The sequence below is a fragment of the Phycomyces blakesleeanus genome (assembly GCF_001638985.1).
Source record: "Phycomyces blakesleeanus NRRL 1555(-) unplaced genomic scaffold PHYBLscaffold_2, whole genome shotgun sequence".
Classification (NCBI taxonomy): Eukaryota; Fungi; Mucoromycota; class Mucoromycetes; order Mucorales; family Phycomycetaceae; genus Phycomyces; species Phycomyces blakesleeanus.
In genome coordinates, this window is record NW_017265135.1 from 1,077,835 (window position 1) to 1,095,253 (window position 17,419).

The 17,419-nt window shown below is 37.6% G+C and overlaps 7 protein-coding genes across 7 annotated transcripts; 2 read left to right on the forward strand and 5 right to left on the reverse strand.

Moving 5' to 3' along the window:
• Window positions 1–620: 620 nt before the first annotated feature.
• Window positions 621–2,810, reverse strand: PHYBLDRAFT_105827 (hypothetical protein; the record flags this gene model as incomplete). The annotated part of the gene is made up of 5 exons (XM_018427923.1): window positions 621–941; window positions 1,062–2,006; window positions 2,143–2,191; window positions 2,263–2,460; window positions 2,692–2,810. Coding segments are annotated over 5 exons (1,632 nt in total), but the record flags the coding sequence as incomplete, so codon positions are not given.
• Window positions 2,811–3,586: 776 nt separating this feature from the next.
• Window positions 3,587–4,975, reverse strand: PHYBLDRAFT_176656 (hypothetical protein; the record flags this gene model as incomplete). The annotated part of the gene is made up of 6 exons (XM_018437810.1): window positions 3,587–3,899; window positions 3,991–4,081; window positions 4,304–4,396; window positions 4,554–4,643; window positions 4,726–4,768; window positions 4,881–4,975. The coding sequence occupies 6 exons, from the start codon at window positions 4,973–4,975 to the stop codon at window positions 3,757–3,759; spliced, it is 555 nt and encodes a 184-aa protein (XP_018297447.1). The 3' UTR covers window positions 3,587–3,756.
• An 810-nt stretch (window positions 4,976–5,785) lies between these two features.
• Window positions 5,786–8,945, reverse strand: PHYBLDRAFT_129896 (hypothetical protein). The gene is made up of 5 exons (XM_018429316.1): window positions 8,837–8,945; window positions 7,692–8,769; window positions 7,116–7,460; window positions 6,311–7,030; window positions 5,786–6,220 (listed from the first exon to the last, which is right to left on the reverse strand). The coding sequence occupies exons 1-5, from the start codon at window positions 8,896–8,898 to the stop codon at window positions 6,017–6,019; spliced, it is 2,409 nt and encodes an 802-aa protein (XP_018297448.1). The 5' UTR covers window positions 8,899–8,945; the 3' UTR covers window positions 5,786–6,016.
• A 2,118-nt stretch (window positions 8,946–11,063) lies between these two features.
• On the forward strand, window positions 11,064–11,438 carry PHYBLDRAFT_139438 (hypothetical protein; the record flags this gene model as incomplete). Its single annotated transcript, XM_018430225.1, has 2 exons — window positions 11,064–11,220; window positions 11,344–11,438. The coding sequence occupies 2 exons, from the start codon at window positions 11,064–11,066 to the stop codon at window positions 11,436–11,438; spliced, it is 252 nt and encodes an 83-aa protein (XP_018297449.1).
• Window positions 11,439–11,752: 314 nt separating this feature from the next.
• PHYBLDRAFT_162482 (hypothetical protein) lies at window positions 11,753–12,265 on the reverse strand (the record flags this gene model as incomplete). The annotated part of the gene is made up of 2 exons (XM_018434633.1): window positions 11,753–11,838; window positions 11,989–12,265. The coding sequence occupies 2 exons, from the start codon at window positions 12,263–12,265 to the stop codon at window positions 11,753–11,755; spliced, it is 363 nt and encodes a 120-aa protein (XP_018297450.1).
• A 620-nt stretch (window positions 12,266–12,885) lies between these two features.
• PHYBLDRAFT_58460 (hypothetical protein) lies at window positions 12,886–15,978 on the forward strand (the record flags this gene model as incomplete). The annotated part of the gene is made up of 6 exons (XM_018440328.1): window positions 12,886–12,925; window positions 13,041–13,085; window positions 13,143–13,527; window positions 13,586–14,559; window positions 14,644–14,736; window positions 14,825–15,978. The coding sequence occupies 6 exons, from the start codon at window positions 12,886–12,888 to the stop codon at window positions 15,976–15,978; spliced, it is 2,691 nt and encodes an 896-aa protein (XP_018297451.1).
• A 370-nt stretch (window positions 15,979–16,348) lies between these two features.
• Window positions 16,349–17,412, reverse strand: PHYBLDRAFT_139441 (hypothetical protein; the record flags this gene model as incomplete). Its single annotated transcript, XM_018430226.1, has 7 exons — window positions 16,349–16,405; window positions 16,495–16,584; window positions 16,687–16,793; window positions 16,933–17,014; window positions 17,077–17,133; window positions 17,238–17,318; window positions 17,407–17,412. 7 exons carry the CDS (start codon window positions 17,410–17,412, stop codon window positions 16,349–16,351), a joined length of 480 nt encoding a protein of 159 aa, XP_018297452.1.
• Window positions 17,413–17,419: the final 7 nt, after the last annotated feature.

Here is a 17,419-nt window from a genome sequence, read left to right on the forward strand (position 1 = left end):
ATAAAAAATATATAGAGAGAGAAAGAGAGAAAGAGAAAGAAAGCCGATTGGATTCATTTCATACTCTTCACTAATAAAACAGACGGGCGCGTTTATTCAGGTTACACACCATGGCACAGGGTGGTGTTGAATTTGATACTTTTGGAGAATTGCCACATGGCTTAAACTAAATCTCACTTTATGCGGGGCCATTTCCTGATCTGGTAGGATTTGGCTTCCTTGAACTAAGATGATATTCGCATTGTCAAAACAGCTAATTTACACAGTGATTAATGTAAGTCAAGTCCATTCTTTGCCCTCAGGTTAGTTGGTTTATTATCATAAGAAGATATTAGAAAAAGGAAGGAAAAGAAGAAGAATAAGAAGCATTGTTTTAATCAGACAAAGGAAGTCCACACATATCACAATTTTCCTGTCCTCCGGGATTCGAATATGTACAGTAGCGACATGCTACTCGAGCTTGAACAGCCGCTGGTACGCCTGAGCCATGAGACGATGGCTGGCTATAATGTGGCGAGATATCTATCAAACACATTTTTTTTGTTTTAAATTAAAAATAATACCAATTAATTTAGTGAAATTCAGGCACAACAAAACCCTCCAAATTTAGCTTTTATAGTTCATTTATTTTCTTTCTTCTTACCTGGTTCTCCAAGAGACATTTTCAGTGTTTTCCAACCAGAAGTGTGTTCTAACTCGAATGTACTTTGGCCAGGTTGGGTTGCAATTGAACACAATAGCCCAAACTCCTCATCACTCAGCACATTAGTCGATTTAATGGCACACAATACATTGAAATCATTCAGACTCTGGGCAAGATCTCCATCTGTTTTTGACAAGTATTTAGCCAGTGCAGCCGTCTTTGACTGTCCTCCGGCCAGCTCATTCCACCCAGAAGCTTGGAATAATGGTGAAGGGATCTGAGGGAATCCATGTGTAACCTAAAGTGTAATAAACACGAAATCAAGATAATTTTTAATTAATATTCAAATATTTCTTTACACACACACACACATTACAGTTCCCTTTCCTTTCTATTTATCGGTTTAGCTATTGCTTACATTGACAAGGAGATATTCCACCGGGAAGGTAGGCTTGGCAGACTCCTTAACAACCACATTATACTTGTTTTTATACTTGTAAAACACTTCAGGCACATATCGCTCATGAGGAATGGATTCCTTGACACGCATAACTGATGGTTTGCGACTAGCCTCCACAATTCCGGCTTCGTGCATTGCAACCAGACTATTGGAAACCTGGTATGCCGAAACATCCACATTTCCTTCCAAGTCCCCTGAAATCACACAACTCACAAATTTGGACCCAAAGTGCCCAGTAGCTGACTGCCGGGTTATATTGGGATGACGGCGTTGCATCTCTGCTGCAAACAAACATTCTTGGGATGACAAAAAGTACGAGTCACCATGACGCTTGACAAGTACCTTTCCTGTACCAGAACCATCATCAACCAGATCCGTAAACACCATTCCTACCTGGACAAGTCCACACGCAGCAGCTACCTTATTCACTTGCTCTTCCTCAGCCCATGGCATGGCAACAGAAATACCATCCACGTGGTCTTCTTGAGTAGGCTCTACAATAGCCTCAACAACTGCCTTGATACCCAGAGGAACATCCAGATAGGGTTCGTAGCGGCCATATAGGTAGCCAAACCGCTGGCACCCAGATTTTCTCCACGCATTCAAAAAGTTATCTACAACAGAAGCCGATGAAAACTCTACATGATCTACCATACGGTAGGTCTGGCGTTGCAGTGTGATTGCACTCGGTTGACATTTTGTGCAGATACCCTCGGGCCACGCAGCGTGGGCACCTGTACAAGGTACCTTGACAGTGTAATGGGCCTCTTCTAGAAGTGGCAACTTTTGCTGTGTTGTTGCTGAAGGGGCTTTTGTTTGTTGCGCAGCATCTATTTTACGCAAGTACGAGTGGAACGACATGTGCTTGATTTTGTTTTCTTCCAAATAACCTGCATCGTATGGCTAAAATATACATACATATATATCGATCAAGCGAGTACACACAAATAATTTTTTTAAAAAGAGAATAAATGTGAGTTGCATTGTACAGATAACCAACGTACAGTAAGAGTAATAAAGCTATAAATATATACTTTACCTCGAGAGGCATGCAATAATCACACATTGCATGAGCACCATGACGGCAACTATTTAATCAATCGACCAAATTCTTAAATGACTCCATTTACTTCTTTCTTGAATGTACTATACGTCTTACAACTTGGTATCCTTGGAACGTTTAATCAATCCTCGCTCCTTCTCTAAAAAGTTGTCGATATCGTCCTGTTTAACTGCGTCGCTGCCCGTTGTCGGTGTACTGTCTTTTGCAGTAGTTGTCGTAGCAGTCGTAGTAGTTGTAGAGGTTGTGGATGGAGGTGATGATTCTTTGTAAGACACGAAGAGCATACTGCCATGTCTACACAGTAATCATACTAAAATTAACACAATGTACTTTACTCGCAAAGCAAAAATGTTAAATACTATTATTATTCTATTTACTGGAGATGAGCTTCTGAAATTGTCTTTGTGGCCATGTGGGAGATTGGTGTTGCGGATTCAGAATTAGGCTGTTCACCTAATGCGAGTGTAGAAACATCGTCTAACTTGAGTTCCGCTGCGATCTGCAGAAGTAAGAGGATATTTAGACTTTGAGAGTTTATGATGAGTAGTGAAAGGTAATACTTTTTGACCCAGTGTAGCGAATGTGTCCTTTGGATCGACTTGGACTCTAATCATGCCCTCCTTTGAACGAATACGAAGTAACTGTCATATAGTCGTGATTGTGAGTTGACGTTTAGAAAGTATATATATGTGTGTATGCCTTATAGTGATTTTATTTGGGTCTTTTTTCTCACCATTATAGACAAAATAAGCTTAAAATGAGAATAAAAATAAAAACAGTAAGAGTCAGATAATAATAGTATTAATAATAATATTAATAATATGGTGATCCTTCTCTTGCCCTATTTTAATTTCACGCCTGCTTACACTACCTTTCTCCCCACCCACACAATGGTTAACTTTCCGTGACGATGGCGTTACGCATTCTACGTGACGCATAAAGTTCTCGAATTAAATGCCCGCGTATTAACAAAGCCGGCAATACAGCATCTTGTAATAATTCACATATAATTTATCAAGGCTATAGTAGTATTTATTATTTTTCTTCAAGGAAGTCATCTTTAACCACTACTAAATCCATCTCAAATAGACGGTCAGTATGTGCAGAAAATTAACTTGATTGCTTGAGTCCGTCTTGATGGCTTTTAAAGGGATTTGGTCTGTCAACACCGAATGAATTAAATATCAAAGAAATGAAAATGTTTTTGGTTGATTCTTTTAAAGAACTTGCAATTATTAATAATTACATGTAATTACAATCAAATTGGCAGTCTAAGCAATCCAACAAAGAAGGATCCTATCCTTGATGCAATTTCCAATGAATGAAAATAAGATTGATGCTTTAACCAAAGCCAATGTCTCCAAAAAGCACAAATAAATAAACAACCTTCAATCCACTTAGGTAGAGAAAGGTATATATTGGTATTTTATACTGATTTATTTATATTTTTTTATTTTTGCGTAGATCAACTCAAAATATTACTTGCATTACAGTGATCAAGCATATACCACTATAGGAAAAAAGGGGTCAATTTAAAGGTCGATTCTGAATTGACCCCTTTCCCCCTCCCCCCGTAATGTACTCTATTTTCTATGAGTCTTTTGAGGAGTTTTGTATAAGTTCTTTTACAAGTAATGCCAATTCTTCGATGTGTTCATCGCGGTGTTGTGGCGCAATTTCTCGTAGAGCATCAGCAAGCTCTAATAAATACTCTGCATTCCAGCCAGATGGACCTGTATACACATGGATTAATGGTCTTCTTCTTAGGAGAATAACGAAAGAAAATATAATCTACATGCAAGTCTATTCTACTCTAGATATTACCATATGTGTCATGAATCTGTTGGGCGATCTCTTTTGCTGGTGCAAATCCAACATAGGCTTCGTTGTCTTCTGTGGCAATGTATACAAGAGCCTTCATGAAAAAGTTAGTTGTCGTATCTTTCTCTCTTTTATAACCAGCAGAAAAGCCAGCGCACCTTTTCTACTACGGGAACCTTGTCGTCTTTATCGGTGTAAACGTCTACAGAATGTACTGTATAGCCATTCTAACCAAATTGTTATAAAAAAAGCAAATTACCTCTAAGATTAACACATTGTTACAGTACAAAGAAATAAGTCTAAGTACATTTCTTACCTTTTCTCGGTGATCAAGGTAGGCGCGTGTTGTCTCTACATCGTCAGAAGGAATCTTGAATACAACACCCCATGTAATGCCATCATGACCATGCTTTATATATGCATATATTATGATGATTAAAGAGAGTTTTATCCAAGTTGAAAATATTAATACAATAAATCATATCACTACAATGTAACGATTATAACAACAACAATAAAAGATAGCCCTCCTTATATATGTATGTATGTATTTCTTATTCTTTTACCTCGTCTCCAGAGTTTTTCCATTGTTCATAGGGAAGTAAGGTCACCACACGGCCAGGTTTTTCTGGTGTTCCTCGATGATCTTCGCTGTGCTACTCTCTTGTTAGTATTCTTAATATACTATTTTTTATTCTTTTTTGGGAGTTCTACATAAGAAATACAAATTCAACGCACCTGCCAGAATCTTCTTACATAGCCCTTGATGTATCCAACGATTCTAATGAAGTTACATGTTAATTGTTTGGTCCTCTCTTTTTCTCTCTCTTTCTGTGTGTGTGTAGAAATATATTTTTTAATATTGTATTTTATTCGATAAGAAGTCTACTCGCCTGGACTCGTACTGCGGTGGTGGTTTCCAGATAAGAGAACCATAGCCGAATACCCAGATACCACTGGAATCAGGATGGATTGTTTCTTGTGGCATGATCAATCGATGAACAACCAAGCTGGCTTCCTTCCTGAGTTTTAACCAGACAAGGGGGGAGGGAGTCAAGCATGTCAGATTGTTGCAGCAACAGACTCGCCGTGACTGTGAGTGGGTAGCCTGATGTGGGTGGGTACAGTGGATTAACCCGAAGACTTATTATACAAAAAGGATCGTTAGGGGCCAGGTATAATTATTAGACTTTGGATAACAAGCCACATGTAGGTGATTTTGTAAGAACCGAAACATTGGCTACCATCAAAAAATGTCGGTTTCCTAGGATTAGGGATCCAAAGAAGAGAATAAAAAAAAAGGGGGGGGTGGGGCGCTCTCCAAATATTATCAATAAAGATAAAAAAATATAATTTTCAAATTTATGCCTTGTAAGTACTTCTTCAGAGAATGACACATGTTTATATATGCATATATTTTAACAGCAAAAAAAGGAAACGAAAATAGTAGTAGGTCCGACTATGCGATTATCACACATAAAAGAAGAATAAGAAAACAAGGGTCCCCTTTCCCATTCGCATTCTTAATCTTTATTTCTGACAGTTTTTTGGGGGATAACTTTATTCTATTGATGTGTAATTCAATGAAACACACCCTTGACACATTTCAGGACTTATTGATCTAAAACAAGTTATTTCTGCGTGCGCATTTATTTGGTATATGTACGTGTACAATTGTTGATAACCTCAATCAACAGATCAAGTTACTGATTATAAGTAATGTCGCTTAATAATAACGATAATACCAATTATAACGTTAGAAGTAATACCAGCAGTAGCTGCGAATAAAATGTAATCTCATTGAGTTCAACTTTTTGCTTTTAAATATATATATATAAGGTAAATTTGTGGAGGATATTGGGTGATATAAAGTAAAGTAAGGTGAGGTAAAGCTGCAAATATCCAGGGAAATATTTCAAGGTAAACGGTTTACACAAAAAGTTGTCTAAAAGTAATAAGAAAATTAAAAAAAGAAAAATAGATTATGGTAAAAGAAAGAACAAAAGGGTAAAAAGAAATATCACTAAATTTACAGACCAACCACTGTCATAAGAAGATAACCTATAGTAGTAACACAAATCATAGCAAATACACTAGAAGGAATGCCATTGCGAACAAAGTCCTTGGTAGTCAAGTAAGGTTGACCCAGTTCATTTTCTTGAGCAATGGCATTCATGTTGGGGAAACCGGATACAGGTAGGCCCATGGCAGCTGAACACATGAAGGCAGTTCCCTACAATCCCAAGCAACAACGTAGTTGTACAGATCAGTACCACAATATCGTACAATCACACAATCGCACAATGTCCCTTTGTGTACATACCATCACCAGCATGCTGGGTCTTGGGTCATCCATTCTGGCACCCACTTCGGCAACAATAGGTAAAACAATCAGAGCAGCCACAGTATGGCTAATAAATGTAGCAATCACGAGAACCAGGCAGCTAAAGGTAAACAGAACCTGGAAAGCATTCATGTCAACAACCAAGGCTTCGATCTGAACAGCAATTGCCTGTAGCAATCCAGAGCTTTCGACAGCCTTTCCGAGTGCAATTCCACCCATGGCCAGCATAATAACATTCCACAAAAAGTTGTTAAAGTCGTCTTTGGTCAAAAGGCCAGTACCAAAGAAAGCGATCAAAGGCAATATAGCAATGATACCCATGTCACCAAAGATCTCTTGGTAGGTGTGTGCAAGACACCAGAGGATGATCGTGATCAGGGTAACTAGGCAAACATATATCTGGGTGGAATTGATAGGATCGTTTGAGGCACGAATGGCGTGAATATGAGGTGTTTGCTTCTCGGGCTCATAACTCCAGACGAGGAACATCCAGACGATGATATTGCCAATGATCGAAAGGGGAATTGCGACTGCAAACCAGACTCCCCAAGAGGGTGCTGGGTTCATGTTCTGGATGGCAATAATGTTCTGAGGAGATGAAATGGGTGAAGTCATACCACCCAAGTTTGAAGCCAAGGCAATTCCAATTATAAGACATGGTCCAAAACGAGAATCGACTGGCAAAGTACGTAAAATAGGCTATATATGAATGTGAGTATCTCTTCATTTGATCCGTTTTAAGAAAAAAAAAGCAGGCAGTAAAGTTTGTATAGTTTTGATATACCTGAATCAAGGAGAAGCAAAGGACGGGTGCGGCCACATTACTGATCCACATACTGGCAATGGTTGCAACCAACATGTTGACCAGTAAAACTCGGTTTGGACGTGTGCCTGCTTTGGACAAGACAAATGTCGCCATAGCTTTGGCAATGCCAAACTTACTTAATGCACCTGCAATTGCAAATCCACCCAACAGAAGCATAATTACGGGTGAGAACATGCTGGCAAACACACGTTTGGTTGCATCCGGAGCACTGAGACGCGTAAAGTTTCCATCTTCAGAGCGCATTACACGCAGGGTGACAACCAATACTGGAACCAAGAGAGCAGTAGCAAACAAGGGCATCACCTAAAATTATAAGTATAACATAATAATGTTATTATTTTCTGAAGGGAAGAACAGGGGAAATGTTTTTGCTTGTTTGTTTGATTTATAGTTCAGTCGAGTTTTCTTTAGCTTGGCTTAGTTTTTGCCGACTATTTTTTTTGTATGTGTGCATATGTATATATACACATATATACATATATGTCTTTGATATTTGCGCGCAAGTCTAATTAGATGATTTAAGCTTTGACTTACTTCTCCAGCCCAAAGAATACTGGCAAATACAAGTATGGCAAAGCATCTGTTCTGTTCAATGTGCGCAAATATTTCGACCTGTAATAGTATAACGAATACCAAGATACTGGCTACCAAGAAGAAAGTATGGATAGCTTGTTCGCGATCGATCTTGAGACTGCCACAAGGGGTCTTGATCTGCATCATATCGGATTCTCCTACGCCGACAGTCTGGACCTTGCGCTCCTGCCCGACCATGTCACGCCAGACGGTATTGCGTTCCCAGACAATATGTTCACGCAAATGAGCCTTTAGTTCATCGATGGCTTGGTCAAGGTTGTTGTTGGTTTCCAAAAAAGCATAGGCTCGCTCAGTTTGCTGGATTCGTTCATTCAACCGGGATTTTGTGGCGCTCTTGAAAGGATATGCCTGGCTGACGTGACTGGCGGTGTAGTCTCGCTTGAGGTTGCTGTTGGTAATCTTGTCGTACTTCTTTAGGATTTTTGCAAAAGCCGTCAGATTGAGAGCTACAAAGGACTTTAATTCGGACAACAAAACAAATAGATCGATTGTTCGCTTCCGGAGTTCGGATGTTGCATCTGGACTGATTTTGTTGTTTGACCAGCCAGTTGTACCTCCTCCACCTCCACCTCCACCACCTCCGGGTTCAATCCCTGCTTCGTGATCGCAGTAAGTATCTGTCAAGTTTTGAGAAATGATGTTTGCTGGAAGAGAGTCTCCATCCAGGTTTGATTCTCGTCGAGGGAAATCAGCCCGATGATGGGGGTGAGGGGTATCTCCAAGAGTGATTTCTTCATCCTGGTGCGACGGGCGACGAGAGCTATCAAGAGATTCAATCTCAAGTACAAGTTGGTCCAGTTCGTCGTAGAGTTCTGTTTCCTTTTTGGCATAAAATTTAACAATTTTGTCGAGAGATTTGTCTAGTGCAGCTGCAAACACGGAATTGCTGTCCTGAATCTGATCCCTCATGAGGGCTGTTTGTTCACTGGGAGCATATTCTAGATCTTGGGAGTGTTCATGAGTACCATTGACTCTGTCTTTTTCGATGGAATAGATAAGTTTCTTGAGATTAGAGTATCTATAAAAAGAAAAGAAAATTTTACAGGTTTGTATGTATGTATGTATGTATATTATATTTGACTTACGGTAAATAATGGTCTGCCCAATCAGGGACAGCGTTAAACTGAATCTGATGCGAGAACTTCATGACTCAGAAACAGTCTGATATTGATAAAGAATTAAATCGAATGAAAGAGAAAGAGGGAGAGGAAGTGGTTTTGGAATGGAAAGAAATAAATAAAAAAGAGGCGTTCAATTGCATTGGTCCTGTCGCGAGAACTGTGTCACAAACCCGGTCGTCATGCCCGTTTAAACAGTGAAAAGTTCTCTGGTCTAATCTTTCGATACATTTTGTGCTGCCAATGAATTCAGGGATCCGGGAAACGTGCATAGCCTGTTGACAGGGCAGGGGAGCCAAAAAAAATAATCCAAAAATAAAGGGGTGGTGTGGTGAGGGGAGGTGCCCTTGCGCAAAAGTCCACAAGGGCTTATTTTTTTATTTTATTTTTACTTTTTATTTTAGAATGTGTGACCTCATAGAGACAGCCAAAAAGATGTGTGATTGTATTGTTATTTAAAGACAAGCAATAATCTGTATAGCTTATTTTAGATAGGTCGGGTAATCTTGGAGGTGTATTGTACACCAATATTGGCTCTTACGTTACAGAATGAATGCTATGTATATATCTTCTTCACTCTATATATGGAAAGTATTTTCTACAGTGATAGATACACATTTCACAAACATAGACGAAAACAGAGAATGGGATGGCCTGGGGGCGTAGAATTGAGCGGGTTAATGTGACTTTGGTGATGGCAGGTATTGTTTCCCTTGTGACAAATCTCAACATCAGTTTCTCTTTTGGGTGAATAATATGTACAACCGATCGCACATAATTCGGTGCGATTACCTGTCCGAAGCCCGGTTTACACTTGTCCCCTACTATGATAATAAGTAATCCTGCCATTTTATTAAATTGCTCCAATTAACTGTTGTACTTATTTTTATTATAATCATAAAGAAACAACTTGATTCTTAAGAGTAATAATCAATAGCCTTGCCATTATTTCATATATTATACTTATAAAGTATTAATAAAGAAATCTAAAAGAGCATATTACAATAATGTCGCTTACATCTCTTCTCCAGCAGAATCAAAGGGATTCTGCTAAGCTATACAACAGATCGTATACAAATTTACAGCCCAATTGTCTATTTACCCCACAGGCCCAGTACTGAACCGATGCTTCGACTTGATATATTGTTAGGAGGCTTCCTTTTGTTCGATACTTTTAGAAAATGGATAGGTCCCGAAACTCTGTTGTGCTGTTTCCAGAATCGAAAAAGGTAGCCCACCTCACGTAGATGCCCGAATATCCTATCTCATTTCTTTCTGTGGGTGACATCCATGCATTCGGTCTGATTGGTCGTCCTGTCGATGCAGAAAAATTGTCTGAATAGTTGTCTGGTTACTATTTATATCTAGGTATAGATTTTGTAGTTACATATGTCATTAAAAAAAACTGGGATGGCTCTTTGTAAGAAAACATTTTCTGGTTCACACACAGCTTAGCAGTGTAGCATGAATTGCGTTTTTGAACGCAAGAAAATCTGGACCACTGAACAATATCAGGTTGAAGAATAGATTGGCTTTATACTTAGCCCGAAACAGCATGTTATCTTGCAAAATAATCTTGCGCATATTTTGTGATAATCAGTTAACACTGATAAAATATTAAAGCCCTTTAAATACACATTGATTTTCTTTTCTCGATGGTCTAAGCCTTTCTGATATTAACAAGTCGTTCATTATCTTGTGTGTATAAAGGCACTTTTATAATTATCCATTATATTGTTCGACAAGAGGGATTTGTATAAACAATAGTAGAACTTATTTATTAAATGATTGGCAAAAATAAAGTAATGTCTGCCAAATCCATAATCTATGACTCTCGTGACAGCTGCCTCACTCTAGCCTGATTTAATGAATTCCTTTATTATTAAAACCGACCTGTTTCCGTTATAAAGTGGTGGAATAAAAAGTTAAGCACATCTGTGAGCGACACCGACTACACAATACATGTGGTGTTTTACGCTCAATTTTTTTTTTTAAAAAAACCCTTAGAATTGTCTTGGGATCGTATATGAGACAGGGCCAAAAATTAAGCAGAGAATTGTGACTCCGGCTGTTGATACTCTTGCTCAGTCTTGAGTGAGTGGGTTTTGAGTAAAAAGTTTATGTGGCATTGTCACCCTCGCTTAAACACACACACATATATATAAATTTTTATTCGTTTATAAAGAATTTGTTCATGGTGGCCGATACCGAGAATATCCAGAGATTGCGCACCTACTTGAATTTTAAGACACGTATACAGATTAGCGATGGCAGAACGTTTATAGGCGTGTTTATGTGTGTCGACAAGGACAAGAATATTATCCTTGCTCATGCAGAGGAATTCAGAGGAGGTGATTGCAATATCATTTTAGATTCAATTCAATATCATATTTACTCGTTCAAATGTGGACTTTTTTTTGGACTTTATTTTTCTTTCTTTAAATATATATATATTGCATATTATTATCTTTTAGATGAAAAACGTCTTGTAGGATTAGTGATGATCCCAGGAAAGCATCTTGTCAAGGTGGAAGCAGAAAACATGAATGCTGATGATCTTTACTCTTGAGACAAACGAAATAAAGAAGAAGAAAAAAAAATCAAGTAAATACTCCTTTATTAATTTTACATAGCCCATCTCTGTTTTTGTTTTTTGTTCTTCTCTTCTTTATTGTTTTAAAGTAATGCATATACCCTCTTCTCCATTATTAAACAATTCTGTCTTTTATATATAATTTTTTTAGTAAAGAAAATATAGCCACACTGTACACACACACCTATATATGTGTAGAGTTAGACGTAGAGGAAGAGGAAGAGGAAGATGAAGATGAAGATGTAGAGGTAGAGAAAGATATATATGTATAGCAATATTATACATATTATTTATGAAGATGAATTCTTCAAGTCTTCCCATGGATCACTCACAAATGAAGGTGAATAGAATGCCCGGTATTGTCTTTCCAGTGTCTCTGGAGAAAAATCAACAATAGTAAAATCCTTCAATATCATAAAAATATATATATATATTTGTATATGATAAGTAAAGCCGTCTGTTGTGCCCCAAATAGACTACCTTTAATTCATTCACTTTTTTATACTTATTGCTAATATGTTTGTACTTGCCTGCTTTTGACGAGAAGTGTGGCTGTTAAATCTATAACCACCACCGCCGCCGCCACGTCCTAGATTACGATTATCGCCACGTCCTCGGCCACGGCCACCACGTCCTCTATTGTAATTCTGTGATCTATTCTGTCCGTAATTACCACCATAGTTGGGATTGCCACCTTGGGATCCTTCATATGAACCATTCATGGTATTATTGTGTGATCTGTCACCCTGGTAACCTTGCCATTGACTTGCTGCTCCCATTCCATTCGAATAATTGGCTGACATGATAAACAAGATTAAGAGATCTTTGTTTTTTATTTTATTTTATTTTATTTTGTTTTTATTTTTATTTATTTATTAAAACAAGAAATGGTCTTATTGTTCGGTCCTCAAATTAAAATACTCTTTGAAGAAAAGAGGAAGAGAGAAATAAGAGAGCCTTTATTACTATTATTATTATTATGTAGCTCTATTGCTTCATAGAGGATGAGGGACAGCAAGCCAAAATACAGGTGCCATAAAGAAGTGGTTGTAATAATGGCATCCTTAAAATGGGTTTTATATAAACACATTACAATTTTCTTTTAAACTAAATAATATACAACCGTATAAAGCGCCTGTGTGTGTGTGTGTAGGACAAGACTGTGGATATATATATAAATGCATACAGATTTGTAAATGTTTGTGTACAAAAAAACGAGGCAAGATGTTTATGATTATTGCCTCGATTTGGAAATGTTTTTCTTTTGACTTGTTTCGAAAGACAAAACGTATTAGTTTTTATGCCTTTCTTCCCTTCACAGTAAACTTTGCCTATTCTACACCACACTACCAGAGAACCTTGTTAATTCCTACCGATTTATCCTAGCCTTTGTTTTTTCTGTTTGTTGCTGATATCAAAGAACATGACAAGAAGAACTATTTTATCTGATTATAATAATCAAGGTAAATTACATACATATATATATATATAAGCGATATTTGGTTTGGGGTATTCTTTAATTAAGCCTTTTGGTTATAACACCCTGCTTTTTTTCCATTTTAACTTTATTCTCTATAGAAATGATGCGAGATCTTATCGATGATATTAATGACTATATAGGAGGTTTGTTATTATTCTTATTTTATTCAATTAGATCAAGTTATATATATATATTGACAGAAAGTTTTGATACACCACAAAATCTAGAAAAACCCATCATGAAAACAAATGATTTCAATCCATCTATTCCAGAACCACCCAATAGTATCAGCGTGGATACACCCAGTAGGGAAGCCTTGATGTCTGACATAGCCAAATCACTTGATCCATTGGATTTTGAACGTCCTCTTTTAGTTGAATCAGATAGCGAAGATGAAGATGAAGACGTTCATGACGAAGGATTTGATCATAAACGGAACGGTCATAGCAATATGAAAGGAAACGTTGCAAATAACAAAGCATATCCCAAGTTAGAAGAGGAAGACAAAGACAAAGCCGATTTTAATGACGAAGAGCAAGAACAAGAAGAAGATGATGATGAAGAAGAAGAGCGTTATGCTCATCGGTGAGCATCAATTTGATATTTGTATCTTTAGAAACTAATAAATTAATGCAATCAACAGTCGGTTTCCTTCACGTCTCCCGCCACCCACTGCTTCTTCTGCACGTAGCAACTCGGTCGAAAGGCCATCAGTTAATATATGTCACAAATGTAAAAAAGAAGAACCTGTTAAACCAAAGCCCTCCAATTCCCTCCGCCCAGAATACACTTGTAAAGATTGTAAGAAGGGTAGTAGACGAAGATCTTTGAGTGCAACAGGTCTACGAATACTTGAATTTGCTGGCCGTGTAAAGCAAACTCTATTAGCACCTATTAAGACAATCGAGAGACGCAGGAGCATGCCTTCAATCGAAGTTTACACCAAGGACGGAAAGGATCTTTTACACAAAAGTATTCCTTCTCCAATCACACCAACAGGAAATTATACCATCCCCATTGTTGACAGACGATCTTTAATATCCCCAAGACAGGAAGATAAGCCTACAACTTTTTACAGCGAACCAGAGCAAACAACGAATAAAAGACCAGAGGGAAGAAAAGAAACAAATCAGGGATGGACACCCAGAAACCGGAGACCTTCAGAAAAGTTAAAGTATAATAGTGAAGCACAATCAAGTTTTCAATACCAGGAGCAAGAACAATGGCCAGATACAGCTACAGCTACAGTTACAGAAACCAATGGTCGTAGCTCTAGTCCGTTAGAGTACCCAAGTGAAGAAGTCGAGGATCAAAACCAGGAGGAATACAAAGAAGAGGAAGAAGAAGAAGTCTATTATCAAGACCAAGAACAGGATCGCTTAAACCAATACAGCGATGACGAATATTACGATAATCCAGGGGATTACAATGGTTCGCCATACCAAGATCAAGAATATATTATGGTAGGAGCTCCTAGTGAAATGGTATATTCTGCAAGTCCTTCAGGTACTCAGACCTGTCTTACACCTGCAAATCGTAACGGAGGAGAGCACACGCCATTAAGAACAATGGATTTAGATGAGTTGAATTCTCGTATAGATCGTATAATTGCTTACGGTAAAGAGCCCTCTTCTTCATTTCTCTTTTTTTTCTCCAAACCCTAAACCAACTAGTTCAGGCTAATTTTAATTAAATTTACAGAGCATGCCTATTACAGCTGTATTGCAGCAAAAACCTATCTTACTCCTTGGGTTAAGAAGCAGTACAGTAAAGGTCCTCCCGATGCAATGTTTGGTAAAATATCATTTATATGTATATGTATATATACTAAATATAACTGTACTAATCAGATATAATATCATCTCATAAAAAAACTTACAAGACTATACGCCTCCTCCAAAAAGATCTACTAGCAGAATATTTGGTCTTTTTAAGCGTTCAAGCAGTAGAAATCTAAGTCAATCAAACGTTGGAGATTTATCAAATCCTTTGACAAAGAGTATGCTTTCGTTATCAAGCCATATATCTTCATCTCAGATACCAATATCAACCATTACCACAAGTCAGCCCAACTGTCTAATTGAGGATCAACGCCGTACCTCCACTCTAGATTTTCTTAGCGGCGACGAAGATTTTGATGAAGGAGATAACTCCCTGCAGATAGTTAAGCCAAAGAAGTCGGGGTTATCATTACGATCGTCTTCTATATCGCCTTCCAGAGAGAGTAATTACTCTCGTACATCAATTAGTAGTATAAGCCCTATGGAGGAGCCAGTTTCTATCCTCAAGAAAAAACCCTCGCAATCCAAAGTATATCAAACTCCCAGTACACGCTCCTCCACATTTTTTGATCCGAGCCGCGAAGTTTATGACGAAGATCCCGTACTAGATAATCCATACGAAAGCATCTACGAGCCGCAGATTCCACCTCAAAGGCGCTCTTCTTACATATCCGCGGCTCCGTCTTACCACAGCTCACCGCTGGATGACAGACATAGTATGATCGACCATGATAATTTTCAAGAACCATATTCGGCTTCTAAACGAAGAGTGAAATCAACCCCTCCTGTCAAACAGTATACCTCCCGGCCTTTGTCTTACACCGAAAGTTCACCTGTACCATTTCCCACTAGGTCTAGTAAATACGTATCGGCTGTTTCTTCAAGCACAAGCCTTCATAGAGATTATCAGTCCCCCCAAGGCTGGACACCAACACGTTCCCCATCATTCCAAAGCTCATATGACTATAGCCACAAGCCGGCATACAATGAGCAGAGTAGTTATTCTTATCATAGCCACCGTCCTACACCAGAACCTGTCTATGAGCCTCAGCACTATCAACACACCCCGGCTGCCCGGGCAGCACATGCTGCACAGTTTTCTTATGATGCCTGGGATAAAGCATTGGATGATTTATGTGCATTCTTTCGTCATGTGGACCGAAGTATTCTTGAAGAGTACCTTGAAGAAGCGCAGGGCGATTTTCATACTGCAAAAAGAATGTGTATCGATACAATAATGACGAGTGGCTTATAAGAATATTCAACCAAAAAGATGTAGATTTCATTATTAAAACAGATACCAGCTATCAATATCTTAAACTCTTTGATATAGCATATAGCCATTAGAGCTATCTATTGATATAATCGTTCAATAATTTATAATATATATATATATATACATATATATATTGTATAATATTTGTCCCTTTTATTTTTTTTATCAAGTTTGGAGACAAGACATATTTCTGGATATATAATATTTACAACGCCACACTTCTTTGTGCCGGTAATAGAAATTGTATTATATAAAAGATGGTTGCGATTATTTAATAATATATAGCTAAATTATTATTACTAGTTTTATAAATCGCATTTTCAAAGAACATGTATTATTACATCTTTATCTACTTTTCCTTCTTGAACTTGATTTCAATATCAGATATTCCTACAGGCTCGTTGGACTACAAAGACAAAGATTATTAATACGTTCTTGCATATATATATATTCAAACTCTATCCTAGCTTAATAATATAAATCCACTGATCTTACCTTGTCATCATATTCAGCCCACTCTCCTTCCAACAAGTCGATATCTTCAAATTTGGTATCTGATTCTATGCCCTTTGCCACCCATGATTCCTAGAAACAATCCCGTTGTTTTTTTTTAATAAAAATACACATACACACCCTTTTATATATATATATATATATATATATATTACACTCTATTCTTTCACTTACTCTAGGAGAAAAATCTACGAGCTCTAATCCTCTACAGTCAAAGGTTGCGATCTTTTGAAACTCTCCACTCTTGGTGTAAGGTACAACCTTTCCATTAGTTTCAAATTCTATTTGTAAATGTGTTGTTAGAATATTGGTTGAATACACAAAATGCCAATTGAAATTATATTATATTATATTATACTATGTTATGTTTATGTTTATTTTTTTTATAAAAAGAGGGCGCGAAAACATGTATATACTTACGCGCAGTTGACTCGCGCTTGCAGAATTTGCAACGCATCACCAAGTTTGCGGTACCTCTTGATCCAGACATATCATATGAATCCTAAAGGTTTACGTGTTATAGTTTTGTTAAATAAAAGAAGACGTATATATTGGTTTCCCTACTTGACGATTAAAAGTGATCCAAGACTCATCAACTTCACGGCAACTTCCACATTCAACCTTTTACACACAAAAACAATGCAAATAGTATTTAAAAGATTATTAATTTGTAATTTTGAAAACCAAAAACTCAAAGATATTATTCAATGGGTCTCATGGTGTACCTTGAAGTGCCATTCGTAATCTTCGACAGGCACAAGCTCGGTCACATTCTCGAGATCAGCTTTAAGATAAAGGCCGAGTTTCTATGTAGGAGTCAACCCGAACTTTTGGTTTAGCTTTCGTATAATCTTGTTTTATATTTTTCTTAGAGAAGGATGACGGTAACCATACCACCATTTTGTTT